We start from the raw sequence: 18,182 nt of genomic DNA on the forward strand, positions 1-18,182 counted from the left end.
TGAAGTCTTGGGTGGAAAGAGCTAAACAAGTCAAAGAGAAGACGTTTTGTTCATTTTGGTCGTTTTTCTGGTGGTTTCTTGAGTCCTACCTCCCAAACCTTTCAAATAGCGGGTCCCTCACTCTTAGTGAAACCCGGCCAGTTATCCCGATCCACGACTCGACCGAATCCGGTATTCTTCAACGTTTTCTCCCTTTTTCCCTTTTACTTATTTTATTAATTATTTATTATTATTTATTGTTTATTCATTTTACTTATTTATTTATTTATTTATTTTACTTGTACATATCTATTCTATTTCTTTTATTTTGTTAATATGTTTGGTTTCGTTCTCTGTCTCCCCCTTCTAGACTGTGAGCCCGCTGTTGGGTAGGGACCGTCTCTATGTGTTGCCAACTTGGACTTCCCAAGCGCTTAGTACAGTGCTCTGCACACAGTAAGCGCTCAATAAATACGATTGATTGATTGATTGAAGGGAATCGCCAGCTGCGCGTGACTCAGTTCCAACCTCCTTCCCTTCCCCACAGCACCTATATATATGTATATATGTTTGTACGTATTTAGTACTCTATTTATTTATTTTACTTGTACATATCTATTGTATTTATTTTATTTTGTTGATATGTTTTGTTTTGTTCTCTGTCTCCCCCTTATAGACTGTGAGCCCACTGTTGGGTAGGGACCATCTCTATATGTTGCCAAGCACTTAGTACAGTGCTCTGCACACAGTAAGCACTCAATAAATATGATTGATTGATTGATTGAAGGGAATCACCAGCTGCGTGTGACTCAGTTCCAACCTCCTTCCCTTCCCCACAGCACCTATATATATATGTACATATGTTTGTATGTATTTATTACTCTATTTATTTTACTTGTACATCTCTATTCTATTTATTTTATTTTGTTACTATGTTTTGTTTTGTTGTCTGTCTCCCCCTTCTAGACTGTGAGCCCACTGTTGGGTAGGGACCGTCTCTATATGTTGCCAAGCGCTTAGTACAGTGCTCTGCACACAGTAAGCACTCAATAAATACAATTGATTGATTGAAGGGAATCGCCAGCTGCGCGCGACTCAGTTCCAACCTCCTTCCCTTCCCCACAGCACCTATATATATATGTATAATATATATATATAATATATATATATATTTGTACGTATTTAGTACTCTATTTTACTTGTACATATCTATTCTATTTTATTTTGTTAATATGTTTTGTTTTGTTCTCTGTCTCCCCCTTCTAGACTGTGAGCCCACTGTTGGGTAGGGACCATCTCTATATGTTGCCAAGCGCTTAGTACAGTGCTCTGCACACAGTAAGTGCTCAATAAATACGATTGATTGATTGAAGGGAATCACCAGCTGCGCGTGACAGTTCCAACCTCCTTCCCTTCCCCACAGCACCTGTATATATGTATATATGTTTGTACGTATTTATTACTCTATTTATTTGACTTGTACATATCTATTCTATTTATTTTATTTTCTTAATATGTATCTATGTTTGTACGTATTTATTACTCTATTTATTTTACTTGTACATATCTATTCTATTTATTTTATTTTGTTAATATGTTTTGTTGTCTGTCTCCCCCTTCTCGACTGTGAGCCCGCTGTTGGGTAGGGACCGTCTCTATGTGTTGCCAACTTGGACTTCCCAAGCGCTTAGTCCAGTGCCCTGCACACAGTAAGCGCTCAATAAATCATCAATCGTATTTATTGAGCGCTTACTGCGTGCAGAGCACTGTACTAAGCGCTTGGGAAGTACAAACTGGCAACAGAATAAATACGATTGATTGATTGATTCCAACGTGCGGCAACAGACGGGACGATCCGAACTGACGTATTTCTGCCTTTCCGTTCCAGCGCTGAAAAGCCCACCTGCATTCCATGACCAAAGGAAAAGTCTGGAGCGAGGAAAGGTAATTTCTGCGAGTGCGAATGGGTAGCGGGTCGAAAGGCTGGTGAACGTGATCGCCGTTCGGATGGAGTGGAAAAGGCGGATTGTAGCGATGTTGTGACGGTGGAACCGACGGGATGAAGTATTTTTAGACAGTATTTTTAGACTGTGAGCCCACTGTTGGGTAGGGACTGTCTCTATATGTTGCCAGTTTGTACTTCCCAAGCGCTTAGTACAGTGCTCTGCACACAGTAAGCGCTCCATAAATACAATTGATGATGAAGTATTTGGATCGAGTACGTGGGTTGATGAGAGGGAGGAGTCCGGGATTGAGCCCCCACTTTGTGCAGAGCACTGACCTGAGCGAAGCGACTCGCCCAAATCAATCAATCGTATTTATTGAGCGCTTACTGTGTGCAGAGCACTGTACTAAGCGCTTGGGAAGTACAAGTTGGCAACATATAGAGACAGTCCCTACCCAACAGTGGGCTCACAGTCTAAAAGAAGTCACACAGCGGACAGGTGGCCGGGATTAGAACCCGCGACCTCCGACTCCCGAGCCCGGGCTGTTTCCGCCAAATCACGCTGCTTCTCGGGAAGCTTACGGACTAGGAGGGGCGAGGGGCAGGCCGATAAATTTCAGCTAGAAATGAGTAATAGACTATAAAAATATAATAACGTAAATGCTATGGCGCGGTGCCCGAGGGCTGAGGGAGAACGCGAGTGACGAAGCGGTGGTTAGGAAGAAATAGGGTTGGGAGATTCGTTCGTTCGTTCCGTCGTATTTATTGAGCGCTTACTGTGTGCACAGCACTGTACTAAGCGCTTGGGAAGTCCAAGTTGGCAACATATGGGGACGGTCCCTACCCAACAGTGGGCGGAGATGAGAGGGAAATCGGGGAAGACTTCCTGGAGGAGACGCGACTTCACAAAGTCATCGAGGACAGGGAGGGCAGTGGTCTGTGCTCCTTTGAATTGAAGGAAAGAAGGCACACCAAGCCCAACTTGTACTTCCCAAGCGCTTAGTCCAGTGCTTCGCACACAGTAAGTGCTCAATAAATGCGATTGAATGAATAGGAAAGGGAAAACGAGAAAGAAGTAGAGTAAGTACATTGGTTCAAGAAGAATGAAGTGTGAGAACTGGGATGTGAAGGGAGATCGACACATCTGAGGGCATCGATCAATGGATCAATCGTATTTATTGAGCGCTTACTGTGTTCAGAGCACTGTACTAAGCACCTGGGAAAATGTGGTATAACAGAGCCATTCAGTGATGTCTATTGAGAGAAGCAGCGTGGCTCGGTGGAAAGAACACGGGCTTTGGAGTTGGAGGTCATGGGTTCAAATCCCGGCTCTGCCAATTGTCAGCTGTGGGACCTTGGGCAAGTCACTTAACTTCTCAGTTACCTCATCTGCAAAATGGGGGTTAAGACTGTGAGCCCCCCGTGGGACAACCTGATCACCTTGTAACCTCCCCAGCGCTTAGAACAATCAATCAATCGTATTTATTAAGCGCTTACTGTGTGCAGAGCACTGTACTAAGTGCTTGGAAAGTACAAGTTGGCAACATATAGAGACAATCCCTACCCAACAGTGGGCTCACACAGTGCTTTGCACATAGTAAGTGCTTAATAAATGCCATTATTATTTATTATTGAGCCCTTACTATGTGCAGAGCGCTGTACTAAGCACTTGGGAGAGTGCGGCGGACCTGTTCCCTCCCCTCGAGAAGCTTATAGCGTGCCCCTATGTCTACCCAGCATAGCTCGGTGAAAAGAGCACAGGCTTTGGAGTCAGAGATCATGGGTTCAAATCTCAGCTCTGCCAATTGTCAGCTGTGTGACTTTAGGCGAGTCACGTCACTTCTCTGGGCCTCAGTTCCCTCGTCTGTAAAATGGGGATGAAGACTGGGAGCCCCCCGTGGGACGACTTGATCACATTGTAACCTCCCCAGCACTTAGAACAGTGCTTTGCACAAAGTAAGCGCTTAATAAACACCATCATTATTATTATTATTATTATTGAGCCCTTCCTGTGTGCAGAGCACTGTACGAAGCGCTTGGGAGAGTGCCGCAGACATGTTCCCTCCCCTCGAGGAGCTTGTAGCGTACCCCCGTGTCTACCCAGCGTGGCTCGGTGAAAAGGGCCCGGGCTTTGGAGTCCGAGGTCGTGGGTTCAAATCCCGGCTCCGCCACTTGTCAGCTGTGTGACTTGGGGCGAGTCACTTCGCTTCTCTGGGCCTCAGTGACCTCACCTGGAAAACGGGGATGAAGGATGGGAGCCCCCCGTGGGACGACCTGATCACCTTGTAACCTCCCCAGCGCTTAGGACGGTGCTTTGCACATAGTAAGCGCTTGCTAAATACCATCATCATTATTATTATTATTATTATTACCCCTGCCAATTTCGACTCCCTGCTTTAGTGCCTCCCCTTTCCACGGCTCTCCCTCCTTCTCTTCCCAAGGAGCACGGCTTTTTCCGGGCCCTCCGCCTGGACCTCCTCCAGGGTATTTTTCCTCCTCCCCGAAATGGCAGGACATGCAGCCTTTCGATTGTTTAGCAGACCACAGATGGCCGCTCCCAACCTCGGCGACATCGCGAAGGGGGAACCGAAGGGCCCGGGGAGTGGACAAGATGTCCCCGGCCTTTTTCTAAAGGGACCCCCGGACGACCCCCGGACGGGCCAAGGAGGGCTCTAGGCTCTCACCGTCCGCTCCGCCCCCAACCAGTCTTTTCACCACTGCCGCCCTCAATCAATCAGTTGTATTTGTTGAGCACTTACTGCGTTCAGAGCACTGTACTAAGCGCTTGGGAGAGAAACAGTAAAACAATATACTGGATACATTCCCTGCCCACGAACGAGCTTACAGTCTAGAGGAGGAAACAGACGTTAATATAAGTAAATGAATTATGGATAGGTATATAATTGACTCCGCCAATTGCCAGCTGCGTGACTTCACTTCTCTGTGCCTCAGTTCCCTCATCCGTAAAATGGGAACTGACTGTGAGCCCCCCGCGGGACAACCTGATCACCTTGTAACCTCCCCAGCGCTTAGAACAGTGCTTGGCACATAGTAAATGCTATCATTATTATTATTATTATTAAGTGTTGGGGGGCTGGGAAGAGGGATGAATAAAGGGAGCAAGTCAAAGTGACGCAGAAGGGAATGGAAGAAAAGGAAAGGAGGGTGTGAGCAGGGAAGACCTCTCGGAAGAGTTGTGCACCTCCCCAGCGCTTAGAACAGTGCTTGGCACATAGTAAATGCTATCATTATTATTATTATTATTATTAAGTGTTGGGGGGCTGGGAGGAGGGATGAATAAAGGGAGCAAGTCAAAGTGGCGCAGAAGGGAATGGAAGAAAAGGAAAGGAGGGCGTGAGCAGGGAAGACCTCTTGGAAGAGTTGTACACCTCCCCAGCGCTTAGAACAGTGCTTGGCACATAGTGACTGCTATCATTATTGTTATTATTATTATTAAGTGTTGGGGGGCTGGGAGGAAGGATGAATAAAGGGAGAAAGTCAAAGTGACGCAGAAGGGAATGGAAGAAAAGGAAAGGAGGGTGTAAGCAGGGAAGACCTCTCGGAAGAGTTGTACACCTCCCCAGCACTTAGAACAGTGCTTGGCACATAGGAAATGCTACCATTATTATTATTATTAAGTGTTGGGGGGCTGGGAGGAGGGAAGAATAAAGGGAGCAAGTCAAAGTGACGCAGAAGGGAATGGAAGAAAAGGATAGGAGGGTGTGAGCAGTGAAGACCTCTAGGAAGAGTTGTGCCTTCGGTAAGGCTTTGAAGGTGGGGAGAGTCGTTGTCTGTCAGATACGGAGTGGGAGAGAATTCCAAGCCAGAGGCGGGACTTGGTTGAGAGGTCGGCGGGGAGATAGATAATGATAATAATAATAATCGCATTTATTAAGCGCTTACTATGTGCAAAGATGAGATCGAGGCCCAGTGAGTAGGTTGGCAGTTGCGCGGGCTGGGTTGTAGGAGGAGGGTAGCGAGGGGATTGAGTGTTTTAAAGATGAGGGTAAGGAGCTATTTTTTCGTGAGGAGGTGGATAGAGGCAGCCATGGAGGTTCTGGAGGAGTGGGGAAACGTGGGCCGAAGGCTTCTGTAGTAACGATCCGGGCGGCCGAGTAAAGTATGGACCGGCGAGGGAAGAGACAGGAGGTGGGGAGTTCAGCAAGGAGGCCGATCCAGTAATCAAGGTGGGTAGGAGAAGTGCTCTGATTAACGTGGGAGTTGAGCCCGTTGTTGGGTAGGGACAATTTGGACTCTCCTCCAATTTTGACAGTAGGGACCGTCTCTATATGTTGCCAACTTGTACTTCCCAAGCGCTCAGTACAGTGCTCTGCACGCAGTAAGCGCTCGATAAATACGATTGAATGAATCTGGATGGAGAGGAAAGGGCGGATTGTAGCGAGGCCGGGAGGGTGGAACCGACGGAATGTAGCGATGGATTGGATATGTGGGTTGAACGAGAGAGAGGGGATTCAGGGATAAAAGCCAGAGTTCCTGGCTTGCGAGGCAGGAAGGATGGCAGTGCTGTCTACAGTGATAAGAAAGTCAGGGGGAGGGAAGGGTTTGGGTGGGAAGATACAGGGCTCTGGTTTTGATGTGTTAAGTTGGGGGTGAGAGCAGGACTTCCAAGTTGAGATGTCTTGAAGGCAAGAGGAAATGCGAGACGGCAGAGCGGGAGGGAGATGAACGTTGGAGATAGAGATTTGGGAATCGTCTGCATAGGGGTGGGAGGTGAAGGAATGTGAGTGAATGACGGGTGCATTTAGGGTTAATTCTGTTTGTTCTGACGACTTGACACCCGTCCGCATGTTTTGTGTTTTGTTGTCCGTCTCCCCCTTCTAGACTGTGAGCCCGTTGTCGGGTAGGGACCGTCTCTAGTGTAACCGACTTGGACTTCCCAAGTGCCCAGTCCAGTGCTCTGCGCACAGTAAGCGCTCAATAAATACAATTGAACGAATGAATGACTTCTCCAAGGGAGTGGGTGTAGATGGAGACTAGACGGGGACCCAGAACCGAGCCCTGAGGGCCCCCCATAGTTAGGGGGTGGGGGGGCTGAGGGAGGAGTCCACTAGAGAGACTGAGGATGAGCGGCCAGAGAGACGGGACCGGAGAGCGTCAGCGAAGCCGAGGTTGGAAAATGTTTCCAGGAGAAGGCGGGGGTTCACAGTGCCGAAGGCAGCGGAGAAGTCGACGGGGATTAGGACGGAGTAGTGGCCGTTGGATTTGGCAAGAAGGGGATCATCCCCCTCGTCCAGCCCCACAGCTGGACCGCCTCACGGCGGGAACCCCACTCCTGAGCCGGAATGCTCTCCGGAGGCAGCAGGGATGGAGGTGAGACCGTGACGGTCCCGTTCGAGGAGCCAGACTCACCTGGGACCCGTGGGCCTGGGGCATCGGAACGCTCGGACGCCGCGGAGCCGTGACCCGCCCGGCGATGTCTCGTGCTTCCAGAAAAGAACATCCGCCCCGGGCCACCCGTTAGCCGACCCCGATCACGACACTAACGTCTGTTTCAGAGTCCTGAAGCAGGACAGAGCTGTGTGCAGACTGTGGGCCTCTTCCTGGGCTAATAATAATAACAATGATGGCATTTATTAAGCGCTTACTATGTGCAAAGCACTGTTCTAAGCGCTGGGGGGGTTACAAGGTGATCAGGTTGTCCCACTGGGGGCTCACGGTCTTCATCCCCATTTTCCAGATGAGGTCACTGAGGCCCAGAGAAGTGAAGTGACTTGCCCAAAGTCACACAGCTGACAATCGGTGGTGCAGGGATTTGAACCCATGACCTCTGACTCCAAAGCCCGTGCTCTTTCTGCTGAGCCACACTGCTCTCCTGCTTATGAAGTGGGCCTATGAAAATTCAGCCCACTTACCCCCTCTCGGTGGGGGCAGGAGGTAGAGGGCTTGGGCTTATATGAAGCATGTGTTTACACGGGGGAAGAATCATAATAATAATAACAATGGCATTTGTTAAGCACTTACTATGTAGCAAGCACTGTTCTAAGCGCTGGGGGGATACAAGGTGATGAGGTTGTCCCACGGGGGGCTCGCAGTCTTCATCCCCATTTTACAGACGATGTAAAGAGGCCCTGAGAAGTGAAGTGACTTGCCCAAAGTCACACAGCTGACAAGTGGCGGAGCCGAGATTGGAACCCATGACCTCTGACTCCCAAGCCTGAGTTCTTTCCCCTGAGCCATGCTGCTTCTATCATGAGAATAATAATAATGATGATGAGGGTGTTTGTTAAGCGCTTACTATGTGCAAAGCACTGTTCTAAGCGCTGGGGAGGTTGTCCCTTGTGGGGCTCGCAGTCTTCATCCCCATTTTACGGATGAGATAACTGAGGCCCAGAGAAGTGACTTGCCCAGAGTCACACAGCTGACAAGCGGTGGAACCGGGATTGGAACCCGTGACCTCTGACGCCCAAGCCCGGGCTCTTTCCGCTGAGCCACACTGCTTCTATCATCTTCTAGACTGTGAGCCCACTGTTGGGTAGGGACCGTCTCTATATGTTGCCAACTTGGACTTCCCAAGTGCTTAGTACAGTGCACACAGTAAGCGCTCAATAAATACGATTGATTGATTGATTGATTGTTGAGAACAGAGCGGTCCTGGCTCGGACCCCCTAAACTCATAGCTTCTGGCAAAGTGGTCCCACGGACGGCAGAGCCGCAGGATGGTCGGCCGGGGGGCCTTTTTCCAGCCCGCCTCCCGCTCCAGAGCCGGGATTCCAAGGGAAGCCATTGTCTTCCCAAAGTGCAGAAGGGAGAATCAAACTCAAGGAGCCCTCGGTCTCGCTGTCTTCCAGCATCTGCGCCTGGGGATTCAGCCTCATCTGCCCGGCCGCACGAGCAGCCCCGGGACAAGAATAGTTGTCTCGTGTGTCTTTCGGCACTTCGGGGAGATATATGACGTACCCCCTCTCCCAACCAAATCGCTTCCATCTGGAGTTATCAAGGACCCAAACAGCGGTGGTTTTACATTCTTCTCCCCGTTGGGATGATTTTTCAACTGAAGGTCCAGCACAGAAAAAAGGGGAAAAATTTGAGTAAGCCACCGTCCCAGCCGTCAGCGGCACTTAGCCGCCTCGTGCCGAGGGCCGGACTAAGCGTCGAGACGAATGGAAACCGAGCGAGATGCGTTCCCTGCCCTTGAAGAGTTTTACAATCAGTGGGACAGGGTCGATTAGGAGACGCGTCCGCCGTGTGACAACTTCTCGGTGCCTCAGTTACCTCATCTGTAAAATGAGGGTTAAGACCGTGGGCCCCACGTGGGACAACCTCGTATCTACCCCAGCGCTCGGAACGGTGCTCGGCACATAGTAAGCGCTTCACAAATGCCGTGATTATCAATTAAGTCGCCAAAGGGAAAGAGAAAGCCGAAGCCGGTAGTTTGGGAAAAGAAAACGCTGTTCGGAACCAGATCAAGTGAGAAGGGGACAGGATAATGAATTGTCTGCGGTTGGGGTGGCCGGGGAGGGTAAGGTAGAGTCTGGGAGGCTGGCTTCCACCTGTGGCCTTCTGGACGACCTTGGGAGAGTGACTTAACCTCTCGGGCCTCAGTTTCCTCATCTAAAATGGTGATAAGATTCCTGTTCCCTCCCCCTCTTAGCGAGTGAGCCCTGAGGTGGGCAGAGGCGGTTATATCTCTCCCGGTGCCCGGCATAAAATCACCAATCGGTCAATCCCCTAACTATAATAATACGTCCGAGCGGCAGAAACGGTACTGGCCGAGGAAACGTCCGGGCGACCGGTTCGGCCCCGGCGGTCCGGCCTGAAGAAGGAAACTCCCACAGAGCCGCGGGAGAGATCGTCGAGGGAGCCCAGCGGGCCGCGGGAGGCGGAAGGGGACTTGAGGACGAAAGCATTTTCTTCCTTAGATGGAGAGGATGTCCAGCCAGGGTGCCCAGGTGGAAAGTCCACCCAGTGCCCAATCTCCCGCCTCCCCACGGGGGGACAATTGAGCCGGAGGGTGAGAGGCTTCCTCCCGGCGCTCGGCACCCATACGTGCTCCTTGCCGACGCTGACCCCGGACCCTTCTTTCCGCCCCGCAGGCTGAAGCCCACCTCAAGCACAAGATTCGGGCGCGGCCCGGGTGTTCCCGCGTGGCGAACATGCACATCTTACCAGGTAAGTCCCCGCTCTCCAGGCCCGCGGCGGCGGCCGGAGCCAGGCGGGACGTCAGTCGGTCCCCCTGCGAGTGGCGGCCGTCCCGACTCGCCCCGTGGACCGATAAAACCCCAGACTCCACTGGCCGTCTGCGGTGCCCGCGGACGCCGCTGGCCCAGCGGAGGTGGAGGCTGTAGTGGCCTTCTCCCTGGCAGGGCCGATGCCCGCTTGATGCTTTGGATTTCCTTCAGAGCCAACAGCGAGATTGGGTCTGTTGAGTTACTTTCCTAAAAGTTCCATCCTGTTTCAAGTGTCCTTATTCATTCATTCATTCAATCGTATTTATTGAGCGCTTACTGCGTGCAGAGCACTGTACTAAGCACTCGGAAAGTCCAGGTTGGCAACATCTAGAGACGGGCCCTACCCAACAGTGGGCTCACAGTCTAGAAGGGGGAGACAGAGAACAAAACAAAGCATATTAACAAAATAAAATAAATAGAATAAACATGTACAAATAAAATAAATAAATAGAGTAATAAGTACGTATAAATATATGTACATATATACAGGTGCTGTGGGGAGGGGAAGGAGGTTCTTATGCCCCAGTGTTTCCCAGGTTAACTGCCAGGGAAGCGCAGAGAGGGCGGAAGCAGCGTGGCACAGTGGCAAGAGCCCGGGCCTGGGACTCAGAAGGTCATAGTCTGCTGTGACTTTGGGCAAGCCACTTAACTTCTCTGTGCCTCAGTTACCGCATCTGTAGAACGGGGATTAAGACTGTGAGCCCCACGTGGGACAACCTGATTACCTTGTATCTACCCCAGCGCTTAGAACAGTGCTTCACACATAGTAAGCGCTTAACAAATACCATCATTGTTATTATTATTATTATAGGTTCTAATCCCGGCTCCACCACTTGTCTGCTGGGTGACCTTGGGCAAGTCGCTTCACTTCTCGGGGACCTCAGCTGTCAAATGGGGATGGAATAATAATGATGATGGCATTTATTAAGCGCTTACTATGTGCAAAGCACCGTTCTGAGCGCTGGGGAGGTTCAAGGTGATCAGGTTGTCCCATGGGGGGGCTCCCAGTCTTCATCCCCATTTTCCAGATGAGGGAACCGAGGCCCAGAGAAGTGAAGTGACTTGCCCAAAGTCACCCAGCTGACAAGTGGCGGAGCCGGGGTTTGAACCCATGACCTCGGACTCCAAAGCCCGGGCTCTTTCCACTGAGCCACGCTGCTTCTCCAGCGTGGAAGACTGTGAGCCTCACGTGGGACAGGGGCTGTGTCCCGCCCTATTTGCTCGTATCCACCCCCGCGCTTAGTACAGGGCCTGGCCCGTAGTAAGCGCTTTGCAAATACCATAATTAATTAATTAGAGCCACTGGGGTTGGCCATCCCAGAAAGCTTTGGGGCATTTGGGGCACCGCCTAATAACCCTGGCAGGGTCATTTGAGGATCTGTTGCCTACTTGTACTTCCCAAGCGCTTAGTACAGTGCTCTGCACACAGTAAGCGCTCAATAAATATGATTGATGATGATGATGATGATCTGTGCTTTTCTGGAGGAAGAGATGACGGGGAACGCCTCTATTCGGCCACCAGCCCTGTCCCCAGTGATGTCGCAAAGGACGTACTCAATAATAATAATAATAATAATGATGGCATTTATTAAGCGCTTAGTATGTGCAAGGCACTGTTCTAAGCACTGGAGAGGTTACAAGGTGATCGGGTTGTCCCACGGGGGGCTCACAGTCTTCATCCCCATTTTCCAGATGAGGGAACTGAGGCCCAGAGAAGTGAAGCGACTTGCCCAAAGTCACACAGCTGGCAGGTGGCGGAGCCGGGATTTGAATCCCAGAAGCCTCTGGATTTTCTGGCCTGGCGGTAGGAGAATTTGCCCAGGCTGCGGGGAGAAGGAAGTCCAAACTGGGACGGCATATCCGCTCTCTCCCAGAGCCCAGGGGGTCGAGGCTAGAATTTTCCAACCTGGCCATGTCGCCCTTCCGCTCCATTCCAACCTGGGACCCCAACGCTCCTCTCCAGAGACCTGGAAGAGACAGAGGGATTCATTCATTCATCCATTCGTTCAATCGTATTTATTGAGCGCTTACTGTGTGCAGAGCACTGTACTAAGTGCTTGGGAAGTCCAAGTTGGCAACATATAGAGACGGGCCCTACCCAACAGTGGGCTCACAGTCTAGAAGGGAGAGACAGAGAACAAAACAAAACATATTAACAAAATACAATAAGTAGAATAAATAGGTACAAGGGATGGCGGGAGAGCAGAATCCTCTCACGGTTCCCTAGACCGGCAAACATTACCCGTGGTCCGAACCACTTGGCCGCGTTTTTCTTTCAGGTGGCTATTACCTTCATTCATCCGTTTGCTCGTTCACTCGTTTTGATCGAGCGCTCACTGGGTGCAGAGCAGTCAGAGGTCGTGGGTTCAAATCCCGGCTCCGCCCCCCCCCCATCAGCTGTGTGACCTTGGGCGAGTCACTTGACTTCTCCGGGCCTCAGTTCCCTCATCTGTCAAATGGGGATGAAGACTGTGAGCCCCACGTGGGACAACGTGATCGCCTTGTATCCTCCCCAACGCTTAGAGCGGTGCTTTGCACATAGTAAGCGCTTAACAAATGCCCACATTATTATTATTATTATTATTACTAAGCGCTTGGGAGAGTACAAAATAACAATAAACAGACAAATTCCCTGCCCACAAGAGCATACCGTCTGGAGTCTACACTTTGCCTCTCACTCCGTCCGACTTCCGACGGCAACGCCGATCTCTCAGGAGCGTGCCAAGCCCCGGGCCGCGACTTTATCGTTGTTCTGTCCGAAGCCGCGGACCCCGGGAGGGGACTGGGCGTTAAAGGCGTTTTGTAACGGGGTTTCAAGCTTGTATCTGCAGGCAGAAACAATACCTGCCCCGAGGACTGATGGTTTTAATTTCGGCCTTTTAGACTCAGCCGTAGAGGGTTCCGTTCCAGCTACTCAGATGAAGCTGAAAAGAGCTCGACTGGCAGATGATCTGAATGAAAAAATTGCTCTCCGGCCAGGCCCTTTAGAGCTGGTGGAGAAGAATATCATTCCCGTTGATTCTGCTGTGAAAGAGGCCATAAAAGGTAGCTAGAGCGGAAAAGTCTGTGTTTCCTACGGCACGCGTCCAGGCCGGAGGCGGTCGGCCGGCTCGGTGGCGGGGGCAGAGACCCGGACAGCCGAGGCTCGGGGTTACCCCTCGGCCCCGGTTGATCCTCCCGGGCACCCCCGTGGGCACTTGGTCCAGACACACGCGTAGCCCCGTGGCTGGATCAGTGGCCGTTGATTCGGCTGGGCTCCAGACGCACCCAGTGTTTGCTGACCTGAGGATGCGGGGTCTCTGATCAGCCCCGGAGACCCGTGGACGGCGTCCACCACCCTTTCCCAACCCCTGGCAAGACGGTTGCGTTCCGGGTAATGCCGGGCAGCTGACCAAAGATCCGTGCCACGGGAAAGTTGAGCCTTTGGGCCCAGAATAGCCATTTTCTTCTTCGCCCAGAGGCGGGCCCACGGCGTCCCTGCCCTTTCCCTTTTGGGGTGGGCTCCTTCCATCCATTTCGGGGAAATTCGCGACCCCTTTGGCTCGCCGGGGCAGGAAACGGAGCTTGCCAGCCAGCCAGGCTTCTGCCACGAGAGCGTCTGGGAGGGGTGATACCCGCTTGCTCGGAAGGAGAAACCTTTATTTTTGTGCCCATCTGCCCCCAGTTTTCTTGAGTCTTGTCGTATTCCCGTCCATCCAGTTTCTCCCAGATGCACCCTTCCGTTCTCACGGCACAACGCCCCTTCCTGAGCCTGACAAATAGGCATCCGGGAGCGACCGCAGAGGCAAATAGCCCATCTCCTTTGCACCCAGCATCCCGTAGGGAAGAGTTACCGTGACCAGACCCTTCCCAACCCACTCCCGTTTCAGCGTCTATTCTGCCCATTTCTTCCTCGTTTCTCCGCTCTCCTAGGATAGAGACGTGTACGTGTGGGTTTGGTGCGTGCGCTTGCATAAACGCACCTGTTTGTTTTCTCATGGCGATAAGATTGTTTGGGATGGGGGCAGAGGGTGTCTTTTTTCACCCGCAGATGTATAGGCGTATTAGTTCAGTCATTTCACTTTCCTGTGAGTCTCCTGTGGGAAGCAGCGCGTTCCGGTGGAAAGAGCCTTGGGGGCAACCGGGGCCTGGAATTCTACTCTCAGCTCTGCCGCTAACCCGCCGGCCGACCTTGGGGAAGTCACATTGCTTCTTGTTTCCCGCTGCCTCAGTTGCCTCATGTGTAAAATGGGAATCGCATCCCCCTCCGTCTGATTTAGAGCGTGGGACAGGGACTGCGTCCAGCCTGAATCCCCCTCCCTCCGATTTAGACGGTGGGACAGGGACTGCGACCAACCTGATCACCTCGCATCCGCCCCAGCGCTTACTACAGTGCTTGACACGTAGTTGGAGCTGAACGAACGCCATAATTATTCATTGTTATTCTCTGGGCCTCAGTTTCCCTCTCAGAGAGGCACGTGGAGAGTTTCCGGTACTCTACCGGGCTCGGCTACGGGAGGGAAAGTCGGGCAGGGGCCCGTCCGTTCCATTCCTAGCTTGGACAGTGGCTAGCGAGTGGACGGCAAATCTGCTGCAAGGCAAAACGCACCCGCGCTGGGCAGCAGCACCGTGGGAGAGAGTCGAGGACGGAGACTCAAGTTTATCGCGCGGGAGGAGCCGATGGGAAACCACTTGCGCGTTTTTCCCGAGAAAATTCCTTGGCTAAACTACCGGAACGGGTATAGATGGAGGTAGGGCGTTCTGGGATAAACTACCGGAATGAGTATAGATGGAGGTAGGGCGTTCTGGGAGAGATGCATCCGTGGCGTCGCTCTGGCGTGAAACGAGGCAAGGACTTGAGTTACCTCATCTGTAAAATGGGGATTAAAATACTTGTTCTTCCTCTTCCTTAGACTCGGAGCCCCAGATGGCATCAGGTAGTGCTCGGCGTATAATAATAATAATGATGACATTTATTAAGCGCTTCCTATGTGCAAAGCACTGTTCTTAGTGCTGGGGAGGTTACAGGGTGATCAGGTGGTCCCACGGGGGACTCATCAAGTGCCTAGCGAGCTCCACAATTAGTCCCGTCCCAGAGAGAGAATTTGATTTCTTGGAAAATCCTCCTAAGGTGGCCCGCTCACAGCTGGTCCCGAACTGAAATTTGAATCCGCCACGAACCGGTCCAAGAGGAGTTCCTGGGGAGGGCGGCAGGAGGGGAAATGCAGGAAAGGGAAGCCGAGGCGGGGTGGGCGGAGAGAGGTGGGCGCGGGGAGGCGGGGAAGGGGCAGGGGCGACATTCCCATCATCTCCTCCCCTCCTCGCTCTCCCCCTCTGCTCTGAGAATCTGCCGCGGGCAGAGCGCTGACCCCACGGGCGAACGTGGGCAACTCAGTTCACCTCTCTGAGCCTCAGTTTCCTCATCTGTAAAATGGGGATTCAGACAGGGACCGTGTCTGACCTCATAATCTTGTTTGTGCCTTAGCTCTTAGTACACGGTAAGATCTCACTGTGGGCAGAGAACATGTAGTAATACTACTAATAATAATCATAATGGCATTTAAACACTTGCCATGTTTCAAGCGCTGTGGGCAGCGACCATGTAATAATACTAATAATGCTAATAATAATGGCGTTTAAGCACTTACTATGTTTCAAGCACTGGGGTAGCTACAAGATAAAGTCCCACTTGGGGCTCACTTTCTAAGCAGGGATTGAATCCCCATTTTGCAGATAAGGGAATTGAGGCCCAGAGAAGTTAGGTGATTTGCCCAAGGTCACAGAGCAGACAAATGGAGGAGCCAGGATTGGAACCCAAGTCCTCCAGTGGCTCTTTCCACTAGGCCTTGCTGTTTCCCATAAATCAATTATATTTATTGAGGGCTTACTGTGTGCAGGGCACTGTACTAAGCGCCTGGGGGAGTCCAACATAACAACATAATAGACATATTCCCTTCCCAACTCTGTTGTAAAGTCCTCTTCCAAGTAATCATAATGATGGTATTTGTTAAGCACTTACTATAATAATAATAATAATAATAATGATGATGATGATGGTATTCGTTAAGCGCTTACTATGTGCAAAGCACTGTTCTAAGCACTGGGGAGGTCACAAGGTGATCAGGTGGTCCCACGGGAGGCTCACAGTTTTAATCCCCATTTTCCAGATGAGGTCACTGAGGCCCAGAGAAGTGAAGTGACTTGCCCAAAGCCACACAGCTGACGGTTGGCGGAGCCGGGATTTGAACCCATGACCTCTGACTCCCAAGCCCGGGCTCTTTCCCCCGAGCCACGCTGCTCACCGTTGTAAGCGCTGGGACAGATACAAGGTGATCAGGTTGTCCCACTTGGGGCTCCCAGTCTTGACCCCCATTTTACAGATGAGGTCACTGAGGCCCAGAGAAGTGAAGTGACTTGCCCAGAGTCACACAGCTGCAGTGTTCTGGATGCAGTAAGCGCTCATTAAATACCGTTGATCATTAGGGGGAACGCGGACGAAGAGCTTTGAGGAAGGTGGGAGCCCAGTGATGGGCCCGCCATTCCGGGCACATGCCCGCGGAGTGACTGATCGATTGCTCGACTGGTCTTCTAGACTGTGAGCCCACTGTTGGGTAGGGGCCGTCTCTATATGTTGCCAACTTGTACTTCCCAAGCGCTTAATATAGTGCTCTGCACACAGTAAGCACTCAATAAATACGATTGAATGAAAGAATGAATGAATGAATGGTCTGGGCCACGGACATTCCCGGGACATCGATCCCCGGCTGGAACCGGGAGCGCTTTCGATCCGGGCCTTGGGGGTTCCTCCTGGTGGCTCCTCTCCCTGGCCTGGCGACTGCTCAGATGAAGAGAATGAGGATGAGAAGAGAATGAGAGATGAAAAGCAGCGTGGCTCAGGGGGTAAGAGCCCGGGCTTTGGAGTCAGAGGTCATGGGTTCAAATCCCAGCTCCGCCGACGGTCAGCTGGGTGACTTTGGGCAAGTCACGTAACTTCTCTGGGCCTCAGTGACCTCAATAAAATGGGGATGAAGACCGTGAGCCCCCTGGGACCACCTGATCACCTTGTAACCTCCCCAGCGCTTAGAACAGTGCTTTGCACCTAGTAAGCGCTTAATAAGTGCCATCATTATTATTATAGGAGGAGCGCATCTGCCGAGCCCCCAAACAGGAGGGTGGGAGGAGGGCTCCCCGCTCTCACCACAACCCCTTTAGAGAGATTCAGCTCATCTGCGTTTATTCAGAACTATAGTTGGAATGAAACCGGCCTGCCCGTCTCCAGAGACTAGCAATTAGAGTTCGATGCACTCAACGAATTACAATCGTTTAAAGCCCGTGATATATTTAGAGCCCGTGAGTTGATCTGCTTGCCGCCCCGCTTGCTCCCCCGGCCAAATTCCACTGTTGTTTTGGGGGGAAAAGAACAGAAAAATGCCCCGTTCCTGGCTTCGAGATTTCCGGGAATCTAACGTCTTGCCCGGAGGCCTCCCCAGCAAAGAGGGGATTCTCTCTGTGTGTCTCTGTCTCTCTTTTTCCTTCTCTCTCTCTCTTTCCTTCTCTCTCTCTATCTCTCTGTCTCTCTTTCCTTCTCTCTCTAAGCGCACGCCATGACCCCCGCACACATTTCGACCTAGGCCCTCACGGCTCGGCCTGACTCTTTCCCCCCCTCTCCCCCGGGGAAGTGGATTGTGTTTCGGCATTTCTGAGAGCACACGGAGCAGAGGTGGCGGAGCTTTGTCCCGGGGTAAAAATAGCCCCCACGGAAGCCGGGGGAGAGGGCGGGCCGCCCAGCCATTCCCCCCGCGGAGGCCCCCAAATCCCCCACGGCAGTGGGGCCGCGAAGGTGACGCGTTTCGAACCGTCCGACTTTAACCTCGGAATTTAAAACGTTGACGGAGTGGAAAGTTGGGTTGACTCATTCACTTAATCGCGGCAGAGAAGGCCAAAAGCAGGGCCCGCCGGCAGCCCGGGGCCCGCATAGCAGCGGGGTGAGGCAAGGCGCCATTTTTAGCCCCGTCCCTGTCATCGCTCCGGCTGATACGGCGGAGAGGACGATGCCCAGGGCAGGCGAGCGGCATTCCGCCCGAGATTAG

At 51.8% G+C, this 18,182-nt stretch overlaps 1 protein-coding gene across 3 annotated transcripts in view; it reads left to right on the forward strand.

Annotated features, from left to right (window-relative positions):
* MYOCD (myocardin) overlaps nucleotides 1–18,182 on the forward strand; it is a 291,154-nt gene that overhangs the window by 211,920 nt on the left and 61,052 nt on the right. For all 3 annotated transcript variants that reach the window (XM_038742905.1, XM_038742906.1, XM_038742907.1), the window contains exons 3-5: nucleotides 1,868–1,923; nucleotides 9,979–10,054; nucleotides 12,997–13,158. In XM_038742905.1, coding sequence (XP_038598833.1) covers nucleotides 1,868–1,923; nucleotides 9,979–10,054; nucleotides 12,997–13,158 — 294 coding nt within the window. The remainder of the gene's footprint in view (nucleotides 1–1,867; nucleotides 1,924–9,978; nucleotides 10,055–12,996; nucleotides 13,159–18,182) is intronic.

This window comes from Tachyglossus aculeatus, unplaced genomic scaffold (assembly GCF_015852505.1).
Source record: "Tachyglossus aculeatus isolate mTacAcu1 unplaced genomic scaffold, mTacAcu1.pri scaffold_1_arrow_ctg1, whole genome shotgun sequence".
Taxonomy (NCBI): domain Eukaryota; kingdom Metazoa; phylum Chordata; class Mammalia; order Monotremata; family Tachyglossidae; genus Tachyglossus; species Tachyglossus aculeatus.